Source organism: Suricata suricatta, chromosome 16 (assembly GCF_006229205.1).
Source record: "Suricata suricatta isolate VVHF042 chromosome 16, meerkat_22Aug2017_6uvM2_HiC, whole genome shotgun sequence".
In the NCBI taxonomy this organism is placed as follows: Eukaryota; Metazoa; Chordata; class Mammalia; order Carnivora; family Herpestidae; genus Suricata; species Suricata suricatta.
This window is the reverse complement of record NC_043715.1, coordinates 44,663,106-44,689,190: the sequence shown is the minus strand read 5'-3', so window position 1 is coordinate 44,689,190 and position 26,085 is coordinate 44,663,106. Positions and strand designations below refer to the sequence as shown.

Sequence of the window (26,085 nt, the reverse complement as noted above, 5' to 3'; positions counted from 1 at the left end):
GGGGAGGGCGAGCTGGGGGCGCTGGGGGCGCAGCCTCGGCCAGAGCGGCGGGTAGTGCGGTGGGAGGCCCCAGGGCTGCGCCCCTCAACGCGCCGGTCTTGGCGAAGCGCACGACGCAGGTGGACAGAGCGAGGGGTGCAGGCGGCCCAGCGCGCCGGTAATCCTCATAGCCACGGCCGCCCCAGCCCGGGCCCCCTACCCCGGCCAGGGGCTCTGAGGGCTCCGGAATCCCCGTGAACGGTAGGAGCGGAGGGTAGCTCTGCGGACGAAGGGACAGGAGAACAGGTTAGCAGGGTCTGTGACCTCTCCACACTCCACCATAATCCATCCCAGTCGCAGAAGACTTGAGAATCCAAAGACCTCGCCTCAGGCCTCATTCATCCTAGGATGCTGTCCTGGGATCCTGAGTGTCTGGGTCCAGCACTCAGACCTCTGCCCACTCCTCTCACAGGGGACAGAGGATATCAAAGAACAGACCAAAGGCACCAAGCCCACACCTTAAGGACTCAGTGGTCCAGATTCCCAGTCCTGTCTTCTCCCAAGCCCCAGGACGTCCCAGCTCCCAGATTCGGGAGCTCTGGACCCCAGCCATCTCCTCCTTCAGGACCAGGAATTGGTCCCCAGGGACCTTTCACCCCCCCTCCTTGGATACTGTGGCCCTCCTAATGAATTAAGCAGTCTAAAGAACTCCTTCCATGAGTACAAACACTCCCTCATATACAAAGAATTGTCCAAGTCGTCCCCCAACCCGAGTTCAAAACTCAGAACTTCCCAAAATCTCCAAGGGCGGAAGAGACACCGGAAACTCACCCATCCCCTGAGGGCCGGAAGTCTCCAAGCACCCCCACCCCCACCCCACTGCCATCAATTCAAGTCAGCCAGGGCTGCCTAGAATCTGGTTGTGGTTTCTTGCCCTTCTGGGGGTCTCAGCTCCCACCTACTTCTGGACCCAACACCCTACCCCACTTCACCCAGATTCCCAGACTTTTGCTGGAGGTCAGAGGTCGCACCTGGGCCGAGGAGCGGCGGCGCTGGGGGGACGTGGCCGGCCCGAAGCCAGAAGCTGACTCCACGGTGATGACAGTGGCGGCCGCAGCGGTGGGAGGCGTCTCCTGGCGGCTGTGACTGGAGGAGGACTCGCTGTCCACATGGGACTGGAGGAGATTGGCGGCCTCAGAGCCGGACCCCCGGCACAGCCGATGCCCAGCCGATGCCCTCACATAGACCCCCTCCCGTGGCAAGCGAGGGCTCTGTAGCCAGACAGGCCTTGGTTCAAGCCCCGGCTCTGCCACTGACTGGTTGTGTGACCTCCGGCAAGTGAGCTCATCTCTTTGAGCCTCAGTTTCCTTCTCTGTAAAATGGGGATCATAATAGTGTCTATTCATAAGGATGTGGTTAGGACCCCCTGTCAAGAGCAGAAGTATGGGAAGAGCTGGAAATGATTATTGTTATTTGACCCCCTCTTCTCTGCTCAGCTCACCAATCTACAAAACATCAAAATATCCTCCCTTCCCGGAACCCCTGTCCCTTGGCCAGTCAGCCACCTTCCTGCCTTATTCCCACCACCACACCTTTACCGGAGGCAGCTCTACCCGCCAGGAACATTCTCCTTCCTCATCCAAACCAGCCGTCCCTCACAAACTGAACCGTCACTGCTCAGACCTCAGACTCTTTGCTGGACCTTGGGGATCATTCTGACTCCATCCAGTTACTAGCTTCAGTAAGCATTCATTGAGCACCATGACATGCCAGGCTCACAAGGGCCATCGGGAGGATGTGAGATGGAGCAAGGAAAGTACAGTGTATCAGTACGTGGGAACTGTCCGTGGGATTTTGGTAGTGTCACCCACATCTTCATCTTACCCTGGGAATCCCACTTTTCTGCCCCAGGAACCAGTTTTGTTCTTCCTCAGTCTCAGCAACTCCCACTGTTCCCAGCAAGTGCCAAATCGCGTCTGACATTATGTGCATTTATTCATTCAATAAATTTATTCAAAACATATTTACTGAACACTTACTGTATACCAGGCACTGTTTTAGGGATTGGAGATGCAGCAAGAAAGCAACAAAAAATCCTTGCCTCCTGGAGCTGGCATTCTAGCACAGGAGAGAGACAATACGCTAACAGATAAGAAAATTGTCTATTTAGAAAGGAAGTAAGGGAAATATCTTAGAAGATGGGGGGAAAATTAGAAAAGGATAAAGAGCATTGGGAGATGAAATTTCTAAACAGCTTACTCAGGAAAGGCGATATGTGTATATAGCCCTGAAAAAAATGAGACGAGCCACGTGGAAACTTGGGGAAGAGTATTCCAAGACAGAAGGAACAGCCTATGCAAAGGCCCTGAGACAGGAATGTGTCTGCTGTGTTGGAATAGCAGTGAGGAGGCTAGTGTGGCTGGAACAGAGTAAGCAAAACAGAGGATTGGGGGCTTTGTCCTTTACTCTGACTGAGATGGAGCCCTGGAAGCATTCTGAGTAGAGGAATGGCCATCATCTGACTTAGATATCAAGAGGGTGTCTCTAGCTGTGGGGGGGGGGGGGGGGGGGGGGGGAAACATCCAGGCAGTAGGGAATAGGAGCGGGGGCAGTTGACAATAGGAGGCTGGTGAATGCTCCAGGTGGGAGATGAGGCTGGACAATACCAGGTTGGAAGCAGATTCTAATCATTTTGAAAGTGAAGCCAATATTTGATGACAGATGGGATAAGGACCATAAAAAAGGAGAAAAGTCAAGGATGATTTTAAGGTCTGTACCCTGAATAACAAGAAAGCTGGACTTGTCATTAATTTGTTCACCGTAAAAGATAGAGTTTATCTTTTTTTTTTTTTTTTTTTTTTTAATGTGTCTGTCTTGGGGCACCTGGGTGGCTCAGTCGGTGGAGCATTTGACTTTTGATTTCAGGTTAGGTCATGATCCCAGGGTCGTGAGATCGAGCCCCGAGTGGGACTCCACACTGAGTGTGTGGCCTGCTTAAGATTCTCTTCTTTTTCCCTCTGCCTCTCTTCCCGGCTTGTGTGTGCACGCTCTCTCTCTCCCTTGGTCTCTCTAAAATAAATTTTCAAAAAATTTCTGCCTTTCCACGCTAGAATAGAAGCTCGATGAGGAAGGGGACTCTGTTTTGTTCACTGATGTGTCCCCAGTGCCTAAAACACTACTTACTGAAGGTGCTCAATAAATACCCTTGAATGAATGTGGGACCCACGACAGAATGCGAAAATGAGGACAGTTTGGGCCCAGATTCATTGTCCCCAGCACGTGGCACAGTGCCTGATATACAAGAGATGCTCATGAATGTTTGTAGGATAGAGACTCCTCCTCCCACACCCCCTCGCAAGCAAGCAACCCTTCCCCCCTGCCCACCCAGCAGGAGCTGCATCCTGGAGACTCACCGTCAGAGGGCAGGGAGTCTCTGCGGTGTCCTGGGAAGGGGAGGAGGAAGAGGAGGAGGAAGAGGGGGTGAGCGAGCCTGGGGCAGGGAGAGAGGTGGATAGTGAGTTCCCCAGGCCAGGCTCCAGATCCCGCCCCCAACCCCGTCCTCCAGGACCCGCTCACCTCGCCCCAGTGCTGCCAGCGCAGCCAGCAGGCTCTTCTGGAACTCATCAGCTTCTGCGGGACTCTGAAACGTCAGCCCGAACTTGCAGTCGCCCAGACTCCAGTGATGGAAGATGGGGTTGACCTTGTTGTAAACCAAGCCTGGCCTCAGGGTACACTCCAAGGTGGTCTGAGGGGGCAGGAAGGGGGCAGGTCAGACACCCCCTTCCAGACAGGCCTGTGTCTTCCTCTTAACCCTCAGGCTAGCTGCATACTTCAGCATCTCACAAACTTCATTTCTCAGTCCTAGGTGGACCCCTGAACCCTGATCAACACCCCAACACCACTCCCCAATTTTATTGAGCACACCTCTGATACTCCAATATTTCCCCCAAGCCCTTGATCTCTACATTTTCCTACTACCCCCTTCTGAGAACCCAACATCCCTCCTTCTGCTCTATAATACCCTCCCAAATGTTACTGAACATCTCAAAATGTTACTATTAATATCCTTCTGATGCCCCAATAATCTCCCAAAACACTACCCCAAAATTCTTATCAAACTCACTTAGATTTGCCCTCAGATGTTAGTCAACACCCCAGATGTTTCCTCGTCTCCTGGCCCAACATCACTGTATCCTTTCACACCATTTCAAATCCCCCTATGTTGTTGCCTCTGACCTCTGCTCTGAAATGCAACCCATCCCCAAAGCCTTTTCAAACAATCCATGTCTTTCTACTACATCCCCAGCTGAAACTTTGACATTGTCCTTCCAAATCATGCCAGACAGCCCAGAATATTCCTGCTGAGCCCACATACAGGGTTGGGAATTCTATCTGACACTTCTGGATGGTCCCCCGCCCCCACAAAACATGCCTCAGTATACTTAAAGAAGACAGGGGTCAGTGGTGTAGGGCCTCTTGGTAAGGATCTCAACAAAATGGAGCCACAAGAGGATTCTGAGCAGAGGAGGGACATGATTTGAGTCAGGGGTTAGCAGGGCCCCAGTGGAACGGACTGTAGTTGAGGGACAGAGCAGGAGCAGGGCAAGACCGGTGAGGAGGCTGCCAGGCAATGGCAGTGGACAGGACCCGCTACATATGCCAGATGTTTCCCCAAACTCCCAGTCCTTACCCATAAGACAGGCATTCACTTCCAAACCATATCCCACACCCTGGGTTGATTCTGGGCTGGGAGATGACCTGACCTCACCTCTGCATTCCCAGCCCCAGCCCCTTACTTCCCCATGCCCCCACCCTACCCCCACGCCCCAGGGTGGCTCACTTTCTGGTCCCGAAGGCGCTCCCCGTGGATGACGTAGTGCCCCTGGCGGGCCCCCCCCTCGGGCCTGGCCCCTCGGACCCGACAAACGCTCACCTGGCTGAGGCCCCCGCCCCCCACAGGCAGCCAGCCCCCACTGGAGTCATCTCGGGCCATCACCACGGCTCGGACCTGAACCATGTACCTGCAGGAAGTGGGGAGACAGGGACGACATAGGCAGTGAGCTCTGATCCTGCTCTGCCATTCAGTGTTGGCCCCACACCTCATCTCCCCTCTTCATCCCTCACATTTGGATCCACTGCACCCTCAGGCCCCGACTCTCACCTTCCCTTACATACATACCTGTCTCCCCCCCCACAACGCCCCATGCCCACCTTCTTCCAGCATGGCTTCTTTCTTCCCCATGCCATCTCTTTTCTCCCTTGCTTACCTTCTCCGTATCTACCTTTTCTCTCCACACCCACCTTCGTCCCTTTCCCCATCATTCCCATCCTGACCCCCAGAGCCCCAGTTTTCCACTTCCCTTCCCCCTCTCTGCTCTTCCCCTATCAACCCAGTCTCCTTCTCATCCCTCAGCACATTCCCACAGCCCCACCCATGGTTCCCCCTCACAGCTGGGTGCCTGCGCATATGTATTTTCTTAGAGCCCATCAACTCAGCTCCAGACCCCCCTCCACTGCCTCCACACTCGGCCTCACACAGGCCACTGGCTGGGTGAGAAACCCAGGCTCTCTTCCCCCCCCACCCCTTCCCGGATTTATGAATGAGACCGGATGCAAAGCTCACTGAGTCACCCAGCAACGGGAGATGGGCAGGGAGCAGAGAGAGAAACAGAAATGGCCAGAGAGAGGCCAAAAGGGAGATGGAGGCAGAGGAAGCCAGAAACGGACGACCGAGACACAACCAGAGTGCATTTCATTCACAAAAACCAAGCCTGCTCCCTCAGGTCCCAGCCGAGGGAAGGCAAGGGAGAGAGACTGAGGGGAGGTGGAGAACTGATCCCTCCTCCTCCTCCTCCCCGCCCCAGCATCCTTCAGAACCATCTTACCCCGCCCCCCAGCTCAGGGGACGTAGCCCTCCGCCCAGTAATCGGGATCAGCGTCCATCCCCTCACTACCACCTAGCGCAGGGACCCTGGCGTCTCAACCTTAGGGACCCAGGCAGCGAGCTCTAGCCCCTTCCCCCACCTGCAGGCTGCCGGTTTCCCCCGGCCCTTCGGAAGGGTAAGGGGCGGTCGCAGCGCCCCCAGCCCCCTTTTCTCAATGGGATGGGATTTTGTGAATGAGCAGTCACGTGATGCTGCTTCCTTTGTCCGCCCGCCTCCCCCGACAACAGGTGAAGCAGAGAAAGAGGGCAGGGGTCCCCCAGGGCCTAGCTGGGATGGGACGCCGGGATTTCTGAATGCCCTATGCTCCCCACACATCTGTTTCCCTGGGGGAGTGGTCCCCAGAGTTCCTCAATGGTGGGGGTCCAGTTCGGAATTTTATGAATGGGGCGTCTTCGGAGAAGTCCAGGCCCCCAAATGGAGACTGATACCCCAAATGGCTGCCGCGCAGTTTAGGGGCCCCCAACCCCTTGTCCTTCTAGCCGCGGTCTGGGGGGCGCCCCGGTGGGCAGAAGGCGCAGCGCGGTCCTAGCCGCCCCCTCACCGGGACAGGCTGTCTGTCAGCCCCCGCCCCCTCGCCCCCCCTTGGCACCTGCCTGGGAGGCTCCGGCCGGGCTCCGAGCGGCGGCGACTTGGCCTCCTCCTCCTCCTCTTCCTCCTGTTCGCTCGCCTCCCTTGCTGGCTCCGGCGGCGCTAGAGACGGGCACCGGGAGCCGGGGTGACGGGGGAGGGAGGGGGAACTTGGAAGATGGGTGAGGGGGAGGGGGCGGCTTGGGGGAGGGGTAAGCGCGAGGCGGGCGTACTTGCCCGCTGGGTCCTAGAGCCCGCCTCTGACTAGAGCGAACAGCCCCCCAGCCCCCATTTTCTCAGGATCCAAAGAGGATCCCCCACATTCCCACTCATCCGCGCCACTGATCCCTGAGGATGTAGGGAAGGGTCCGGGACATGGCCTGGTCTCAAGAGTTCTAAAGCGGTGAGGGTCTTCTCTTTGGGTTCGAAGTGGGAGGGGCTGACTACCTGGTAGGGTTGAAAAGGGGTGGGGCGAGAAGGGAGCCTTCGCAAGGGGGCGGGGCCGGAGGGCGTTGGGAAGGAGAGTCGGTGAGGACGCGGAGGGCACGGACAAGCGCTTGCGTCATGGAAGGGGCGGGCCCACGGTGGTTGGGCCTTCTAGGCAGGCCCGAGGAAGGAGAGGGTCTTGGGAAGAGATGCAGTGGGGGTCCTAAAAGGGTGGAGTTTAAAAGAAAATTGCCTTATGGGCACGAGAGACCCCTAAAGGGAGGAGTGTGTAGCGGTGTCTGTAATAGGCGGAGCTTCGAGGGAGGGACTAAGAAGAGGGGCGGAGCATTTATAAAGGGGAGGGGCTAAGGACAGCGTTCTAAAGGGGTGGGGCCTAGGGCAACACGGCCTAGGGGTGGGGAGGAAGACAGCGGAATATTTCAAAGCAAGATCCAGGTTCGTCAGGGACCGGCCTCTTGCCGGCTCGCAGGAGGGCGGGGCCTCGAGCTTGGGGGCGGGGCCTACACCTCGGGGTCCGCCCTCGCTGTCTAGCCTCTTGCCGTCATCCGCCTCACCCCCGTTCTTTTCGGTTATTTTCTGCTACGACCGTTCCCCGCCCTGCCCTGGGCCCAGGGGGCCGCGGTCTGAACTTTGGTCGGCTGGAGAAGTCGGTGAGTGGGAACCTCTGGGTGAAGGAGGGTCCAGGGCGGAGCTTGGGGAAAGGGGTGGGGCCTGAGTGTTGAAGCTGCCTGGTAGACCAGGAGCCGGAAAAGTTTAGGAGTGAGGCCCGAAGATCTGCCGCTGCCTGGGAAGAGGGCGAGACTCAAATGATCGACACAGAGAGAGGGATCGGAGGGTTATTGGTGAGGACTGAAGGGTTAACAATACAAGAATACCGCGGAGGCAAGGCCGACCGGGACGAGGAGAATGAGGCCCGATACACAATCGGGGGCGGGACCAGAGAGCAGGGTCGGGGCCTGGGCCGCGAGAGATGTTTGAACTTACTGGCTTTGTAGGCTACTGAGCACTATCATCCCCAATGATGTGGCCTGAGTGACTGTCAGGAAAGCGGGCAAGATCTGTGTCTTGGAGCCTGGAGACAGGGGACATGGTCAAAGCGTAGGGATGTGACCTGAGGGACAAGCCAGGGTGGGGGTGAGGTGGGGGGACCGGGACTGAATCTTAGTACACTAAGAGGATGGAGCCTAAGTTGTCTGAATAGCAGCTGAATGGAGCCATGAGGGAGAAGGTCTGACGGCTGCTGAATGGGGCGATGGCGAAGAAGGATTGAGCGTGAGAGTCAGAGAACAGGAATGCAGCTAGAGACTAGTGAGAGACTAGTGCCTGAGCGGATCTTGGAGGGTCTGGTGCGGATGGGTAGGACCAAACAGCCTCGTGGAGTCCCCACAGTTTTGGCGGACTGACTGGCGGAAGTTTTTCTGATTACAGTCCCCGACCTCCTTCAAAAATGGGGAACGTGCAGTCGGAGCCGTCCGCGGGCGGGGGCTCCCGAAAAGAGCAGGCCTCGGACCGCTCCTCTGACTCCCGCCGTATGTCCCTGGTGGAGCCAGAGGTGACCCCCTCCTCCCCGGCCATGCGCCTGGCTCGCGGGCTGGGCGTCTGGTTCCCTGGCAGCTCCGCGCCGCCGGGAATCCTGGCACCCCCGGAGCCCCAGGCCTCACCCTCGCCCTTGCCCCTGACCTTAGACCTGCCCTCACCGGTGACACCCCTTTCGGAGGAGGCGGCTGCGGCCGCTGTCTCCACACCACCCCCGCCCCCCGTGGGGACCCTGCTGCCCGCACCGTCTAAGTGGCGAAAACCCATGGGCACTCCGATGCCCCGGATCCGCGGTCTGCGGGAGGCGAGCCACCGCGGCCAGGGCGATCCTCCGAGCCTTCGTCCGCTGCCGCCGCCGCCCAGGCAACTCAGTGGAGAGGTCCCCAACTCTGTCCCGAGGGCCCCAACCCCTACTCCGCCGCTCTTGGCGCCGCGGAAGCCGCCACCACTGCCACCTTCCGACCGGCAGCCCCCGAACCACAGAATCACTTCTGCTCTGGCCACACCCGCCACAACTCCCACCGAAAGCCAGGTCGGGTGCAGCAGCGAAGGCCCGACGGCCCGCGGAGCCCGTAGAGTGGCGCCTCGCCAAGCAGGCGAGGGCGAAACGGCCCGGCCGGCTGTCTCCGAGTCCGGCCTGAGCCTGCTGTGTAAAGTCACCTTCAAGTCGGGGCCCCCTTTGTCCCCAGCGGCAGCGTCGAGTCCCTTAGCTGCCAAAGCCTCGCTCGGGGGCGGCGGAGGCAGAGGACTCTTCTCCGCGGCCTCGGGTTCCATCTCTTACGCCGAAGTCCTGAAGCAGGGGTCCCTGGCTCCTGGGACGGTGAGACCCTCGGGAGAGCTCCCTCGGAGGAATCAGGAAGCTGAAGGCGGTGGAGACGGCGAGGGGTGTTCTGGACACCCCTCGGCGCCTGTGTCCCATGCCAGGGCCCTTCCGCCGCCACCCTACATCACCTTTCCAGGCTCGAAGCCCAAATTTGACTGGGTGAGCCCTCCCGATGGCCCTGAACGCCACTTCCGCTTCAACGGAGCCGGCAGCAGTGTCGGGGCGCCCCGACGGCGCGCGGCCGTGCTCTCAGGGCCCTGGGGCTCTCCACCGCCTCCGCCAGGAAAGACGCACCCAGCTCCCGGGCCCCGGAGGCCTGCACCAGCCCTGCTAGCGCCGCCTATGTTCATCTTCCCGACGCCCACCAATGGCGAGCCTGTGAGCCCCGGGCCGGGAGACCCAAAGGAGTTGCCGCCGCAGCCGCCGCCCACGCCACCCCCCACGCCTCCTCCAGTGCCACCGCCCGCACCGCAGCCTCCCGCGCTCCAGCCAACGCCGAGGCCCGCGGCCCTCCCTCCCACCCCAGCCCCAGTGCACTTGGAGTCGGCCTTGGCTCCCGCCCCGGCTCCCACTCTGCCTTTCGCCTTGGCAGCCGACCAGGCCCAGGCCCCATCCCCGGCTCCAGCTCCCACCATAACAGAGCCAGCGCTGCCTGTGCCCGCGCCCATCAAGGTCCGCACGCGCAGGAACAAGGGTCCCCGCGCAGCCCGGGGTGCGACCCGCGAGGATGGAGCCCCCGGAGATGGCCCTCGCAAACGTATTGCAGCCACCATGACTGACAGAGGTGGTGGAGGGGGTGGTGGCAGCGGGGCTCCTCCAGCAGGGACAGTTAACACGGGCAGCGCCGCTCGCCACTGGCCGCCCTTCCAGGTGCTCAACTCTTGTCCCTGCAAGTGCTACTGCCGCCACCAGCCGCGTCAGCGCCGTCTACCACGCAACGTGTCTGCCTGGTGAGGGGAGGTCCTCGGAGAGTAGGGAGGGGAGGGAATACCTTTTAAAGTCCTGAACCCGACCTTCCTGGGTAGAGATCCATTTAGTTTGGTGTCCAGACTCCAGCTGAACCATGACCCCGCCCTTGGCTGTTATCTCAAACCCTGCTGAGCTCCAATCCCTTGGGACCAAGAGGAAACTTGACACCATACTGACCCATGACAAAGGAGAGGGAACCCCTAGGCCCAGCCTCTAGGTAGTCAGATCTCCAAGCTGACCCTTGGCCCTGTGACCTTCTGGAGCCATCAAGGAGGGAAGCTGGTGCCGGCTGTCCTGACCCTATTCAAGGCCTTGACCCTGTACTGAGGGCACCAAGAAGGACCATATCCCAAGCTTTTCAGGGAGAGGGACAGAAGATGAACGCATGCCTCTAAAGGAAGTCCTGGCCTACCTCCTCACACTCCTGACCCCTCTGGCCTCTTCTCTGGACTCCGAGACACAAAGCTTTGGCAGCCAGAGAGTACTGATGCCTGGTCCCCGAGGAGAGAGTGCATCCTTCCGTTACACCCCCTCCACACACACACACACACACACACACACACACACACACACACACACACTCACTCACTCACTCTCTCTCTCTCTCTCTCTCTCTCTCTGAATCTCGGGATCTGGTCTTCAGGCTCCATCTAACATTGGCTCCTGAGAAGCAAAATCTCTGGCAGACCCTCTGCTCCGAACCCCTTGGGAGGCAAGATGGATTGGGGGATGCTCAGGACACAGAATCACCAGCCCTTAGCCCCGTTAAATTTAAATGGATACAGCCTTGCTCTAGACTGCTTTTGTGATCTTCAGACATGGCCCCTCATAGCTGGGGAAAGTGAAAGCTAGAAGGGATGAGGGCCTGGTCACCTGGCCAGGCCCTGCTGATTCCAGCCTCCCCCTAGGCTGAGCACGCCCACCAACCACCTGAGTGAGCCGCCCTGGGTTACGACCATCAAGATGGCTGGCTCCCTGGTCGCTGGGCTGGAGCACTGCGATTTGCAGTCCACCTATCCCAACTGAGTCCAGTCTGCTGAGTGCCCTCCGCCTCCACCTCCGTGACAATAAAATAACCATCCAGATGTCTAGCTACCTGTCAGTCACTTGCTTAGTGTCAAAGGGATGGGGTGGGGAGGGCAGAGGTATCCAGGACAGAACAGCAGGAACAGAGGGAAGGTTCCACTGATCCACCATCCGGACTGATGGGCTCATAGGGGAGACAGTCTCATGACCCTTAACCCCATCGGTTCCAGTTGAGCTCATCTGGGGCCAAGCTCAGATGTACTGCACAAATCACTGTGGGAAGCAGGGGTGGATCATTCCTCTTATAGCGGGGAAAGCGGACTCTGGAAGCCTTTGTTGAAAATGCCATGTCCCACAAATGGCTCAGCCACACCTAGACTCTGCCTTAAAATACCTTCTTGAGAACTTCAAGGCTGGGGGCGGTATGGAAGGTCGTAAGTCACAGCAGCGGCTCAGGAAGGGTGGGAAGCAGGGCAATCCCAAGCCAGGGTCCATACCAATGGGGCCACAGAGGTCTCAAACTGGTAGCCCACAAACGGGTTCCATTTCGCAGGTCATGTAACAAAACTGGTTTAATTGCAAACATTTTTTCTTTTAATTGGATGCTTCACCCCCTTTGCTGAAAAACTCGGACCTTGGCCTGGCCCCCGTGTGTGTCCATAGCTGGTCTGCTGGGGACCTGTGCTCCTTCTGTAGCCGGGTCCCTGCAGTGGGCAGCTGTCTCGAGGCCCTGAGCAATAGCCACTGGACAGAGGCCAACTCAACAGAGGGTGGTCTCAGACCCCACAGGGCCCCCACACTTCTAAGTTCTTCAGAGATAAGGAACTTGTCTCCCACCATTCCGCCTGGGGAGACAAGGGCCTAGAAGACAGAATGTCGATTCACCTTTATTGGGGGGAACCCTGCACTGCAACTGCTTTAAATAACGCAAGCCCTGCCCACCCCAGCGCCTGGTGGCTCAGACGATCATCTCCAGCTGCCGGGCGTACTCGATGACCTGTTTGGCCAGTTCCGTGGAGGGGATGGTGGTATCTTCTGGCTTCTGCTGCTGGCTGGCAAAGCTGTAGTAGTTGTTGAGGCCCAGGACCCACCCTCGCTGCAGAAAGGGAAGGATGACAGGTGGGTGGGGTGATCGCACAGGCCCCCTCCCCACCCACAGAACCAGCACTTACTGGCGTGGGCCTGGCTCACTTTCCTCACCAACCCCACTCCACTGCACAACTCTAGACCGGTAACTTCACCTCTGTGCCTCAGCTTCTCCATGTTTGAGACATGGACTCAGATCACACACCTCTCTGGGTCTGCTACGAAGATTCAGTGAATCAACACCTCTAAAGCACTGAGAAGTGTTTTGCCCAGACTAAATGATCACTAAAGATCAGCTGTCACCATAGTTCAAGTTCACTTTCACCTCTTCCACTCTGCTCTTGACCCTGCTCAGTGGCCGGGGTCACTACACCACACGCACAAGCCACCTCCAGGGGCACTGCTCCTGCATAAATACCCCCAGGCCAAGTGAGGCCCAGTATAGTGGAGGAAAGCGGCAACCCCCAGAGAACTGCGTTAGAGGAGCACAGCTCAGCAGGAACCGTGCGGCGGCCGCCTCCACCTCAGGCCGGGTGCTGTGCTCATCCTACGTGTTAAGTTCTAGCGCCGTTCTACCCATCAGGAAAGGGAGGCTCAGGGAAGTTCGGCAACCGGCCTAAGGTCACACAGCTGGATTTCAACCTGCGCGATCCTGCTCCAGTGCCCCTCTAGGCCATCCCACCCTGCTGTGAGCACACCCCTGACCCCACGGCCCCTTGCCCCATGCCCCAGCCACCTTCTTGGCGTAGTCCGTCATCTTTTTGGGTGTGTTGAAGAAGAGGATCCGGGTGGCCTCGGTGAAAAGGATTTTCTCATAGGCCTTCTCGATGCACCCAGCAATCTCATCTCTGGGGAAAGATGAGGCTCTCATTACTGAGCACAGACACCTCCGCAGGCCTGTCCTCCCCGGCCTGACATGAGTGAGCTCTGACCCTTCAGTTCAGCACCGATGGCTGGAACATGCTACCTGTCCTGTCTAATCAAGGCTTGGGGGGTGGGGGGAGTAGCCTGACCAGCAATGCAAAGCCAGGGCCACAGGAAGGCCCAGATCTCTCAGACCTCTGACCCCCGCCCCCGACACACAAGGCTGCGTACCCCATTTCTAGATCTGGCCCTGAGAGGGTTCCTTGCTACCGTTGTTAAGAAGTACCAAGATCAACAGTGGAGTAGAAAAACAGCAAAGGGTCAAATCGCTGAAAGGAAGGAGGGGTTAGCTCCGGGGCAAAACCAGTGAGGGTGCGCGTCCACTTCTGAGGCATGTTACCTCTTGGACCAAGTGGTAGGTAAGCAGACACTCAGTATGTTACTCCCTGCTCATTCTGGAGAGCCAAAACATTTCTGAACTGCAATCAATCTAAACTCATTAAATCCCCTCTTCACTCCCACCACCTCTCTGGGCTCGGTTTTGCCATCCAAGAAATGGAAACCCGTCTCGGTCGGGCACTCTGCCTACATGGACTAGCTCTGCCACCACCTGGACCCTTTTATTCCTCGAGGCATGTGGAAATGTCACGCCCATGCGATGTCACTTGTGCACACAGCAACCCGAGGGGCTAGTGGGCCTTCATGGCCCCGTTCGAAGGAAGAGGAGGCCGAGGACTCCAGTCGAGGCGAGCGGAGGCGAGGTCCCCGGCCTCGCAGGCTGCAGCACTCCTACGGCAGGCCGCTTGCTTCGCGTCTGTGGACGCTGTCCGGGTGCCGAGCTGCGCCTGGATCTGACGCATGCGGGCACACGGCTTAAAGGCCCGGAGCGGGACGAGGGCTATTTCCCACAATCTCATGACATGACAAGCTCCAGTTCACAGACAAGGAGAACCGATATGCCCAGCTTCCCAAACGGCCAGAACGGGATTCAACCTGGGACTCTGCGGTCCAAGCTCTTTCCGAACCCCACAGGACCCTGGCCCCTCACACACCTGATAGTGTCCAGCAGGATGTCAATGAAGAAAGTGTAGCTCTCGGCAGGGATGTTGCCTTTGGCCAGGAACACCTTGTTATAGCTGCCCTCCATCAGGTACTGAAGAGGTGGGGGGTGGGGAGGAAACCAGGATGAGGAAGAGGTAGCACAGGGGGTTACCACTTGCGGTCTCACCGCATCCCTAGTGCCTTCATAATCCGCTCTGCTAGAACACCCTTTGCCATACAGTCGTGCATGCCCCAGGCAGACTGGGCACCTCCTCACCCAGGAAGCCCTCCCTGGTTTGTACACGTACGTACACACATGCACGCACGTACGCTCCTCCAACCTGCCTCGGACCGGTGGCTAATTCTCTTATCCATTCTCCAATCACAGGAGAGACAGAGCTGGCTCCAGCTCATTCCTGCACTCCTTCCTTTGCTCAGGCTGTGCTGCCCGCCGTAACTGCTCTCTCTCCCCCATCCCCCCACCACAGCAAAATCCTCCCAGGAGACCTCAGCTCTAGGCACCTCTTCTAACCTCAGGTCCTATGGCTCTTCCCCGACCACGCTCACCTTGTTCTAGAAATACTGTCCTCTTTGCTTTCCCTCAGTCACGTCAGGCATGTTTCTGCCTGGACATTGGACTGGCTGCTCCCTGTACCAGGACCCCTTTCCCCCAAGACATCTGTACGGCTGGGTTCTTTCAAGTCTTCCTTGAATTTCCCCCTTTTCAGCAAGGCCTTCCCTGACCACCCTTATAAAAAACTCCCCGCTGCTGTGACTCACCACCCTCCTTGCTACTTTTCCTCCACAGAACTTCACACCTGACCACATAGATAACTTCATCTTTTAACGTACTACCTGCTTCCTCATCTGGAAGCCATGCCCACCAGATCATGGGTTTCTGCCTATTTTGGTTGCAGTACAGTCTGAAAACCAACCACAGGGCCTGGCACATGGCTGGGGCTCAACAGCTGCTGGACAAATTGAGCAAATGAGTCAAGGACGGATGAACCCTGCCCACTCTCCCAGGAAATCGTCCTGAATGTGTGTGCCTGCACCGCCACCTTCAGACCTACCCCTCCCCATCCTGTTTCACCTGCTCCAGGGACACAGGATGCTTGATGTACACGTTGGTCTGGATGTCCTTGGCGGGCAGCCTCTCCAACTCTGTGTGGAACTCAGCCACCCGGTTCTGGGACAGCAGGAAGAGGAGGTTGAGGCCCAGGAGCTGGTGCATGTAGGCTGACTCGGGAAGCTGCTCCCTGTGGACCAGGGTGGGGGAAACAAGGTGAGGAAGGCTTCAGTGCCTAGGAGCCCCGCCTGCGCCAGACTCCTGGGACCCTGATGGCTGCCGTGTGCTGCCTCCCTGGAGAAGTATCAGGGCCTGGGTGCTCAGATGAAACTGAAGCCCAGAGAGGCATGAAGTCACAAGTCATACGGGCCCACGCAAGTGACTTTACTTCATTCAGTAAAGTGACTCAGCCTCAGTTTCCTCAACTGTAAGGTGAGTACTACCACAGCATCTGTCTCATGGAAAGTGTGTCAAACAAATACGTACTAAGCGAATTAAATGACTTAATCCAAGTAAAGTCATCAGAAAAGTACTTGGCTAAAATAAATACTGTATGAGCGTTAGTTACGATTATGATATTAAGAATTATCACTCTTCCTTTAAGGGGGATAACAGAGCCTGGGGAAGGCGAAGTCATTTGCACAAGATCACATACTCAGAAAGTGACAAAATGACTTTCAAACTCAGGTTTGTCTGACTTCTGATGTGAAATTTTTTTTTTTAGTTTATTTATTTTGGGGGAGAGTACAAGCAGGGGAGGTGTAAAGAGAGAGAGAGGGAAAAAGAGTTCCAAGCACACTCTGAAGCTTGATCCCACGAACAGCGAGATCGCGACCTGAGCTGAGATCAAGAGTCAGACGCTTCACCGACTGAGCCACCCGGCCGCCCATGGTGTCAAATTCTTCATCATTACTCCATGCAGGCACCACTGAGTTAAAAAATCACTACATTTTATACTCAACACATATCCCAGCAACCCCTGCTCTGCGCCCCCTTCAGGGCTCCAGTGGGAGAGACAGAGGCAGGATGGGGGGAGACAGAGTCAGAGGGGTCAGGGCTGATACAGCCTTGGAGGCCACAGGAAAGCGTTCCGTCTGGAGCCTGAGGGCTATGGAGAGCCATCACAAGTCCCAAGTAGGGTCCTGACCTTGGTCCAATTTTAGTGACACAAAGATTCTACTGGCTGCCCTGGGGGTTGCACCCAAAGGGGCAAGGCTGGAGCAGGGCAGGTGAAACATGACAGCGCAACAGTGGGGAGTGGAAATAGAGTATGGGAATGTGGGGAAGGGGACAGATTGGAGGTCAACAGAGACGGAATGGTACAATCCCAGGATAAGGACATCCAGGACAACCACCTGACCCTGCAACCTCTGGAGACAGAGTGAGGCGAAAAGGGAGTTCCCAGGCGAAGGAAGATGACCTGAGTGGCTGGAGCAGCAGTGATGTAAAAAAGCACCTGCCTGGCTCCGCTGGTAGAGCGCGCACGACTCCTGATCTCGGGGGCTGTGAGTTCAAGCTCCATAAAGGGTGTAGAAAATTACTTAAAAAAAACCAAAAGCCCACCATATAACACCCTGCCCCCACCCAATAAGGGGCAGGACCCATCCTCACTTGTAATCAAAGTAGTAGCATTTGAGCTGGGCCATGTAGCGTTCGAAGGAGGGGATGTCCTTGCGCAGGATGCTCCACTGGGCCCCAATCTCCAGAATGTCACCTGTGGGTGACAGGGCAGGCTCTCAGGAGGTGACTGAGTCCCTCTCCTGACCACCATTCCTCCCATCACCCCCACCAACCCCAGTTGATACTCACGGGCCAGAATGAGCTGCTGTTTGGTCAGTTTGGTCCCCGTGGTTGGCAAGAAGTTGAGCTCCAGCAGAACTAGCTGACAAAAAGAGCAGGGACGGAAGGAAGGGAGGAAGGACAAAGATGGGACTTAAGAACAGGTTACTTACCTTTTCTAAGCCTTAGTTTTCCCACCTAGGAAATAGAGCTAATCATCATCCCTGACTCAGAAGGCTGTTTTGAGTTTTAAAGGAGTCGGTCCTCATAAAGCACTCAGAACAGGGCCCGGGCACACTGAGTGCCCATTTAGGACGAACTCATATTACAATTATTAATAGCCCTACTAAGTAAACAAGAGACACACCCCACGCCTGACTCAATGGAATCAAGGAGAGGGAGCAGACACTAGCACCTTCAGTTCTTGTTAGACCGTTTCCACATTCTATCAGCTCCCATCCACCCACAAATCTACACCAGGGAGGGAGGGGAGCTAACATCTCCCCCGCCCCAAGCCCGGCCCACACGTCGTTTCTGATCCCACACACCTCACTCAGGGACTTGGTCCAGCCCACAATACTGCACTCTTTCCCAAACACGATTGGTCTGAAGCACCCTGAGCACCATTCTGGTCCTCTTCTAAAAGAGTATTTTTTCTAGGTTCAGTCCTGTCCTCAAAACCCAGCTGTCCCCTCCCGTCCCCAACAGGTGCGGCCCTAAGCTCCAGATCTCTGATCCTAACTTGGTCTGGTCTAACCATACACCCCTCAGCTCAGGTTTCTTTCATCACCCTGTCCAGTCCTCATTCCCCACTTGATCTCATCAAGAACCCACCATGGGAAAAACTCCGGTACTCTCATCCCGCAATTCCAGCTAGCTAGGCCTCCCAACACCAAAATGTTCACCTTTCACTTGGTTGTATCATAACATTTCCATCACACCTTCCCCCCGCGCCCCGCCGCCCCGGGGGGCCGTATTTGATCCGTTCCAAACCCCTCCTACTTCTTCAGCCCTGTAAGCCTGCACTTTGGCAGTCCCGAGTCCTTCACCCTACTGGATCCCCTGCCCGCCATGGTCTCGCCTGAGGCCGGGAACTCGCCTGGGTCTAGACCCCTCGTAGAGGCCCCTGCCGAACCCTACCTTGAGACGGCCCAGCTCTTCACCGCACTTGCTAAGATTGGGGCTTTTGCGGTTCCACTCGCCTTTAAGTTGCTCGTACATGCCGGCCGCGACCTGCAGGACCGCACCCGCGGCCGCCGCAGGCCCTGAGCCCGAGGAGCCGGGCGCCCCGTTCACCGCCGCGGCCGCCATCTTCCGTGATGCGGCAAACTTCCTCCCCAACTTACGGCAGGGACGCCGAAAGATTCTCGCTCGGCGGAAGTGGGGCCGAGAGGTGGAGCCCAAAGCCGGGGGCGGGGCTACGGCTGCGGGCCTCCGCACTCCGCGGTTAGCGTTCACTCGCTCCCGGGGTGGTGCCCCTGGGGCCCGGCCCTTAATGAGCACGTCAGTCAGAGCTCCGCCTCCGCTGTCATTCAAGAGGGTGACCGGAAGTCCGCTCCTGCCGTAACTGAAAATGGCCCCGGTCACAACATCTCCCCACCTCCCGTAACCAATATGGCTGCCCTGGCTTCAGCCTGGGCGTTCCGGACCCTACGTCTTAGTCTTCGGGGTTCCACCTTCACAGAAGCTTCTCTATGCCAGGAGGGGGCGATGGTAGAGGTGTACCATCGTTTCCATAGTATAGACGGTACCGTCACTGCGACTAGACCTCATAGCTTCTTTTTCCTGCCAGTCTGCTAAGGGATAAGCATTAATATTTTGTTGCTTTAGTTTGTATTAACATACTAATGAAGTTGAGCATCCTTTCTGTTTATTGAACGTTTGGATTTCCTCTTTGAAATGTCCTCTTTTTTCTTAACACTTCTTTTTTTTTCAAGTTTATTTTTGAGAGAGAGAGAACAAGCACTAATAGGGGAGAGGCGGAGGGGAGAACGAGAGACTCTGTCAGTGGGAAGCCAGATGCAGGGCTTGAAATCATAAACCCCGAGATCATAACCTGAGCAGAAGTGGGTAACTTAATGGACTGACACCTGGGAGCCTCTCCTTTTTGAAATTTTGGGTGCGGTCCTTTTCCTATAAGTTTTTTGGTACTTCGGTATATTGCAAATAAAACCTTTTGTCATTTCTGTTGCAACTATTTTTTTGGTTCTGTTCTTTGTTTTCTGAATATATATATATATAATATATATATATATTTTACTAATCTTTTGCTATGCAAAATTTTAAGTGTTTATTTTTGAGAGAGTGAGAGTAGAGGAGGAACAGAGAGAGAGCGGGGTGGGGCGGGGGGGGGTTGACAATCAGGTAATCTTTATTTTTAATTTTTTTTTTTTTGAGAGACAGAGAGAGACAGCGTGAGCAGGGGAGGGTCAGAGAGAGAGGGAGACACAGAATCTGAAGCAGGCTCCAGGCTCTGAGCAAGCTGTCAGCATAGAGCCCCATGTGGGGCTCAAACCCACAAATGTGAGATCATGACCTGAGCCAAAGCGGAACTCTTAACCGAATGAACCACCCAGGCACGCGCTATGAAAAGTTTTCATTGTACTTTTATTTATTTATTTATTTATTTATTTATTTATTTATTTTTATGTCTTTATTATTTAATTTTGAGAGGCAGAGACGGAGAGGGGGAGGGGCAGAGAGAGAAAGACACAGGATCTGAAGACAGGCTCCAGGCTCTTAGCTGTCAGCACAGAGCCTGACACGGGGCTCGAACCCAGGATTATGAGATCATCACCTGAAGCAAAGTCGAGCACTTAACCAAGTGAGCCACCCAGCTGCCCCTATTTTATGTATTTTAATAACCATTTTATTTTTAAGTAATCTCTACACCCAATGTGGGGCTTGAACTCAGAATCCGAGATCAATAGTCACATGCTCCAACTGAGCAAGCCAGGTGCCCCTTAATTTTTTTATGTTTATTTTTTTATTTTTCATAGAAAGAGCACATGTGGGGGAGGTGCAGAGAGAGAGGGGAATAGAGGATGTGAAGTTGGCTCTATGCTGACAGGAGAGTGGAGGCAGGGCTTGAACTCACAAACTGTGAGATCCTGACCTGAACTGAAGTCGGTCTCTCAACCGACTAAGACACCCAGGCGCCCCATTAATTATTATTTTTATATAGTCCATTCATGTAACTGTTCCTTTGTGACTTTTGTGGGTTTTTTTTTTTTTTTTGGTCTTGCTTAGAAATTCTTCCCATGCCAAAGTAAAACAAATATTCTCTAATTTTTTTTCTTTTAGTTAAATAATTGGGTTTTTCCACACGTAATTTTTATTAATCCTGAACCCACTTTTGCATATGGTGTAAAGTAGGGATTTAAGTTTTTTTAAGTTTTTTATTTATTTTTGAGAGACAGAGAGAGACAGCGTGAGCAGGGGAGGGTCAGAGAGAGAGAGGGAGCCACAGAATCCGAAACAGGCTCTGGGCTCTGAGCTAGCTGTCAGCACAGAGTCCGATGCGGGGCCCAAACTCAAAAACTGTGAGATCATGACCTGAGCTGAAGATGATGCTTAACCGACTGAGCCACCCAGGCACCCCAGTAGGGATTTAAATTTGATTTCATCTTCAGAGTCAATTTTTCCAGAACCATTTGAACAACAACAACAACAACATTGCTTTCCCACCAAAATAAAAGACATTTGTGTCATAATAAAATCTCTTCAGGAATGCCTGGGTGGCTTAGTTGGTAAAGCATCCGACTTCGGCTCAGATCATGATCTCACAGTTTGTGACTTTGAAACCCTCATCAGGCTCTTTGCTGACAGCTCAGAGCCTGGAGCCTGGAGCCTGCTTTGGATTCGTGTCTCCCTCTCTCTCTGCTCCTCTCCCACTCACGCTCTGTCTCTTTCTTTCCTTCAAAAATAAATAAAAAGCATTTAAAAAAAAATCTCTTCAATAATCAGACATAATTTAAGTCATCTTATATGCGGTGCCTGGGTGGCTCAGTCGGTTAAGTGCCGACTTCGGCTCAGGTCATGATCTCACGTTTCGTGGGTTCAAGCCCCACGTCAGGCTCTGTGCTGACAGCTAGTTCAGAGCCTGGAGCCTGCTTCTGATTCTGTGTCTCCTTCTCTCTCTGACCCAACTGTGCTCGCATTGTCTCTCTCTGTCTCTCAAAAATTAAAAAATAATCATCTTATATTCTACTGCTCTATATTTATCTTGGTAGATATGATACTATAGATATGTTATTGAAGTGAGAATCACATAAATAAAATTAACCCTTTTAAAAAAGTGAGCAGCTTAGTACCATTTAGTGCGTTTGCCATGTTGTGCAAATAGCATCACTATCTCCAAAACATTTTTGTCACCACAAAAGGAAACACCAGGTCCCTTAAGCAATTGTTTCCCATTCCCTACTTTTTCCATATCCCTGGTAACCGCCAATCTGGATTCTGTCTCTGTATTCACTGTTTCAAATATTTTCTATAAATGGAATCATACGCTATGTGGCCTTGTGTATCAGGCTATTTTCACTTAACCTTTTTTTTCATGTTCATAGATGTCACAGCATGTACCTGTACTTCATCCTTTTATGGCTGAATAATATTCCATTGAATGGATATACCACTATTTGTTTATCTATTCATCCGCTGGTGAATAATTGAGCTGTTTTCACTTTTTGGCTTGTGAATAGTGCTGATATGAGCATACATGTATATGTACTTGTTTGAGAGCATGTTTGCAATTCTTTTGGGTGATAAAGCTAGGAACAGAACTGCTGGATGATATAGTAATTCTATGTTTAACGTTTTGAGGAACCACCAAACTATTTTCCACAGCAGCTGAACCATTTTACTTTGCTACTACCAAGGTATGAGTGTTCCAATTTCCATGTCCTTGCCAAGCCCTGTTGTACCTGTTACTTAAATTATTATAGATATTATTATAGATATTCTAGTGCGTATGATGGGATATCTCATTATGGTTTTTGTGAAGATTTTATTTTAAACAATTTTTTTAATGTTTTATTTATTTTTGATACAGAAAGAGACAGAGCATGAGCGGGGGGAGGGTCAGAGAGAGAAGGAGACACAGAGCTGAAAGCAGGCTCCAGGCTCTGAGCTAGCTGTCCGCACAGAGCCTGACGCGGGGCTTGAACCCACGAACATGAGATCTGACCTGAGCCCAAGCCGCCAGACGCTTAACCGACTGAGCCACTCAGGCACCCCGAAGATTTTATTTTTAAATAGGATTCAGACCCACCATGAGGCTCAAACTCATAACGCTTAGATCAAGTGTCCCATGCTCTAAGGACACCTGGGTGGCTCAGTCAATGATCTTGAGTTTCACAAGTTCGTCCCCACATCGGGCTCTGTGCTGACAGCTCAGAGCCTGGAGCCTGCTTCAGATTCTACGTCTACCTCTCTCTCTGCCCCTCCACTGTTCTCTCTCTCTCTCTCTCTTTCTCTCCCCCTCTCTAAAATAAAAGAAAAAAGAGCAAAATCAGAGCACTTATACTTCCTAATGCAAAGCTGCAAAGCTAGAAAAACCAAAACAGTCTGCTGGTGGCGCCTGATGTGGGGCTCAATCCTCTGACCCTGGGATCATGATGTGAGCCAAACACAAGAGTCAGATGCTCAGCTGACTGAGCCACTCAGGCACCCCCAACTTTGCTCTTCTATTTCAAGATAGTTTGGGCTATTTAGGGCCTTTGAAAATTCCATATCAGTTCTAAGATGGGTTTCTCTATGTACACAAAATTGCCAGTGGAAATTTGATAGAGATTGTATTGAATCTGTATATCATTTTGGGTCTTATTATGGGCTGATAGTCCCTCAAAGTGCACATGTTGAAGCCCTGATCACCCAGTACCTCAGAGTATGGGTGTATTTAGATATAGGGCCTTTAGACAGTTGATTAAGTTAAAATGAGACCAATTAGGGTGGGCCATAATCCAGTTTGACAAGAGTCTTTATAAGAAAAGGAAATTTGGACACACAGAGACATACTAGGGATGCGACCACAGACAGAACAGATTATGTGAACACAGCTATTCACAAGCCAAGGGAACAGGCCTAAGAGAACAAACCTGCTGACAGTTTGATCTTCAACTTCTAAGCCCCAGAATTGTGGGAAAAGAAATCCCTGTTAAGTGAGCCAGTCTGTGGTATTTTGTCATGGCAGACCTTGCAAACGAACACAGGCAGTGCCACCATCTTTACGATATTAAGTTTTCCAATTCATGAACATGGGATGTCTTTCCATTTGTTTAAGTGTTCTTCAATTTTTCTGTAAAGTTTTATAGTTTTCAATATAAAAGTCTTTTAGCTCTTTGTACAAACTTATTCTTAAATATTTTATTCTTTGTAATGTCATGAATTGAATTGGGGTTTATTTTGAAATTTCCTTTGCAGGTTGTTCATTGATAGTGTGTAGAAACGCAAGTGGTTTTTGTGTGTCAATTTTGCATACTGCAAGTTTGCTGAGTTCACTTATTAGCTCTAACAGTTTGTGTGTGGCGGGGTGTGTATTCCACAGAAAAGATTCTGTCATCTGCAGGGATAACTTTGGTGCGTCCTTTCCAATTGGAGTCTCTTTCCTTTCTTTTTCTTAATTAATTCCCTTGGCTAGAACTCCCAATACTATATTAAGTAGAAGTGGGTATCCTTGATTGTTCCTGATCTCAAGGGAAGGCTTTCAGTCATTCACTACTGAGTAGTGAAATGTGAAAATGAGTATGATGTCAGGTATGGGATTTGTATACATTGCTTTTATCGTGTTAAGGAAAGTTCCCATCTAATCCTAGTTTATGGAGTGTTTTTATTATAAAAGAGTGTTCTGTCAAATGTTTTTTTGCATCAGTTGAGATCATAATAGTTTTATTTCCTTCGTTCGATTAATTTGATGTGTGACACCAATTGCTTTTTGTATGTTGAACTCTTACACTGCAGGGACAAATCCCATTTGCTCATAGGGTATAATCCTCTTAAAGTGCTGCTGAACTTGGTTTGGTAGTATTTTGTTGCTGAATCTTGTGTTTATATTCATGAAGGATATTGGCCATTAGTTGTTTTTTAAAAATATTTTTTAACATTTATTTATATTTGAGAGACAGAGACAGACCTTGAGCAGGAGAGGTATGCAGAATCCGAAGCAGGCTCCAGACTCTGAGCTGTCAGCAGAGCCCGATGCGGGGCTCAAACTCACAGACCGTGAGATCATGACCTGAGCTGAAGTCAGATGCTCAACCAACTGAGCCACCCAGGTGCCCCTGCCCTTTAGTTTTATCTTATAATGTCTTTAGCTTTGTTATAAAAGGTATGGGCGTAAGAATAAGTTGGAAATATTCTCTCCTCTGTAATTTTTCAGAGAAGTTTGAAAAGGATTAGTGATAATTTGTCTTTGAAAGTTTTGTAGAATTCACAAGGGAAGACATGTGGTCCTAGGCTTTTCTTTGTTGGAATGTTTTTTTTAATATTTTATTTTTAAATAATCTCTATATCCAATGTGGGGCTCAGACTTATAAACCTGAGATCAGCCTGAGCTGATCAAACCTACGCCAGCCAGGTGCCCCCATTGGAACATTTTTAGAATTACAGATTCAATCTCCATACTTATTCTAAATATATACAGATTTTCTATTTCTTTTTTTATTTTTTATTTTTTTAGTTTGTCAAATTGGTTTCCATACAACACCCAGTGCTCTTCCCCAGAAGTGCCTTCCGCCATCTCCACCACCTCTTTTCCCCCCTCCCCCTTCCCCTTCAACCCTCGGTTCGGTTCGTTTTCAGTATTCGGTAGTCTCTCAAGTTCTGCGTCCCTCTCTGTCCCCAACTCTCTTTCCCTCTTCCCCTCCCCCTGGTCCTGCATCAGGTTTCTCCTGTTTTCCTGTTAGACCTATGAGTGCAAACATATGGTTTCTGTCCTTCTCTGCCTGACTTATTTCGCTTAGCACGACACCCTCCAGGTCCATCCACTTTGCTACCAATGGCCAGATTTCATTCTTTCTCATTGCCATGTAGTACTCCATTGTGTATATATACCACATCTTCTTGATCCATTCATCAGGTGATGGACATTTAGGCTCTTTCCATGTTTTGGCTATTGTTGACAGTGTTGCTATGAACATTGGGTACATGTGCCCCTATGCATCAGCACTTCTGTATCCCTTGGGTAAATCCCTAGCAGTGCTATTGCTGGGTCATAGGGGAGTTCTATTGATAGTTTTTTGAGGAACCTCCACACTGTTTTCCAGAGCGGCTGCACCAGTTTACATTCCCATTCTATTTCTTCTTGAGTCAGTTTTAGAGTTTGTTTTTTAGAAAAATTGCCATTTATCCCATTGTTGGTATACAATTATTCATAGTATTCTCTTATCATTTTTATTTCCATAAAAAAGAAGTGGATCATTGTTTTTATTCATTTTGTAAGGATTTTATTTTAAAAATTTTTTTACTTTATTTCTTTATTCTGGGGGAGGGGAAGAGAGAGGAGAGAAAGAGAATTCCAAGCAGGCTCCTTGCTGTCAGGACAGAGCCCGATGCTGGGCTCAATCTCATGAACCGTGAGATCATGAGCTAAGCTGAAATCAAGAGTCAGACACTCAACTGACTGAGCCACCCAGGTGCCCCTAGGGATTTTAAGTAATCTCTGTGCCCAGCACAGAGGTCAAACTCACAACCCTGAGACCAAGAGTCACATGCTCTATTGACTGAACCAGCCAGGCACTTCTGGATCGTTTTGAAAGTCAATCTGCCAGTCTCTGCCTTTTAATAGGACACTTTAACCCAGTATTTTTAGTTTTACTAAGACATGTTTTATGACCAAACATTTCTTCTGTCATGAAGAATGTTCCATGTGCACTTGAGGAGGAAGCATATTCTGCCAAAGAAAAGAGATCTTCATGGAGTGAATATGTCCCCCGCCCCCAACTCACATGTCCACGTCT

General features: G+C 52.7%; 3 protein-coding genes across 3 annotated transcripts; 1 reads left to right on the top strand and 2 right to left on the bottom strand.

Moving 5' to 3' along the window:
- Nucleotides 1–4: 4 nt before the first annotated feature.
- On the bottom strand, nucleotides 5–6,709 carry SPRED3 (sprouty related EVH1 domain containing 3; the record flags this gene model as incomplete). Its single annotated transcript, XM_029924286.1, has 6 exons — nucleotides 6,518–6,709; nucleotides 4,820–5,000; nucleotides 3,556–3,724; nucleotides 3,393–3,469; nucleotides 1,011–1,154; nucleotides 5–259 (listed from the first exon to the last, which is right to left on the bottom strand). Coding segments are annotated over exons 2-6 (822 nt in total), but the record flags the coding sequence as incomplete, so codon positions are not given.
- A 654-nt stretch (nucleotides 6,710–7,363) lies between these two features.
- Nucleotides 7,364–11,359, top strand: GGN (gametogenetin). Its single transcript, XM_029925684.1, has 3 exons — nucleotides 7,364–7,588; nucleotides 8,367–10,247; nucleotides 11,175–11,359. Exons 2-3 carry the CDS (start codon nucleotides 8,386–8,388, stop codon nucleotides 11,290–11,292), a joined length of 1,980 nt encoding a protein of 659 aa, XP_029781544.1. The 5' UTR covers nucleotides 7,364–7,588; nucleotides 8,367–8,385; the 3' UTR covers nucleotides 11,293–11,359.
- Nucleotides 11,360–11,846: 487 nt separating this feature from the next.
- On the bottom strand, nucleotides 11,847–21,723 carry PSMD8 (proteasome 26S subunit, non-ATPase 8). The gene is made up of 8 exons (XM_029924285.1): nucleotides 21,713–21,723; nucleotides 18,272–18,698; nucleotides 17,162–17,234; nucleotides 16,964–17,066; nucleotides 15,377–15,542; nucleotides 14,295–14,395; nucleotides 13,115–13,226; nucleotides 11,847–12,388 (listed from the first exon to the last, which is right to left on the bottom strand). Exons 1-8 carry the CDS (start codon nucleotides 21,721–21,723, stop codon nucleotides 12,251–12,253), a joined length of 1,131 nt encoding a protein of 376 aa, XP_029780145.1. The 3' UTR covers nucleotides 11,847–12,250.
- Between the last annotated feature and the right edge of the window lie 4,362 nt (nucleotides 21,724–26,085).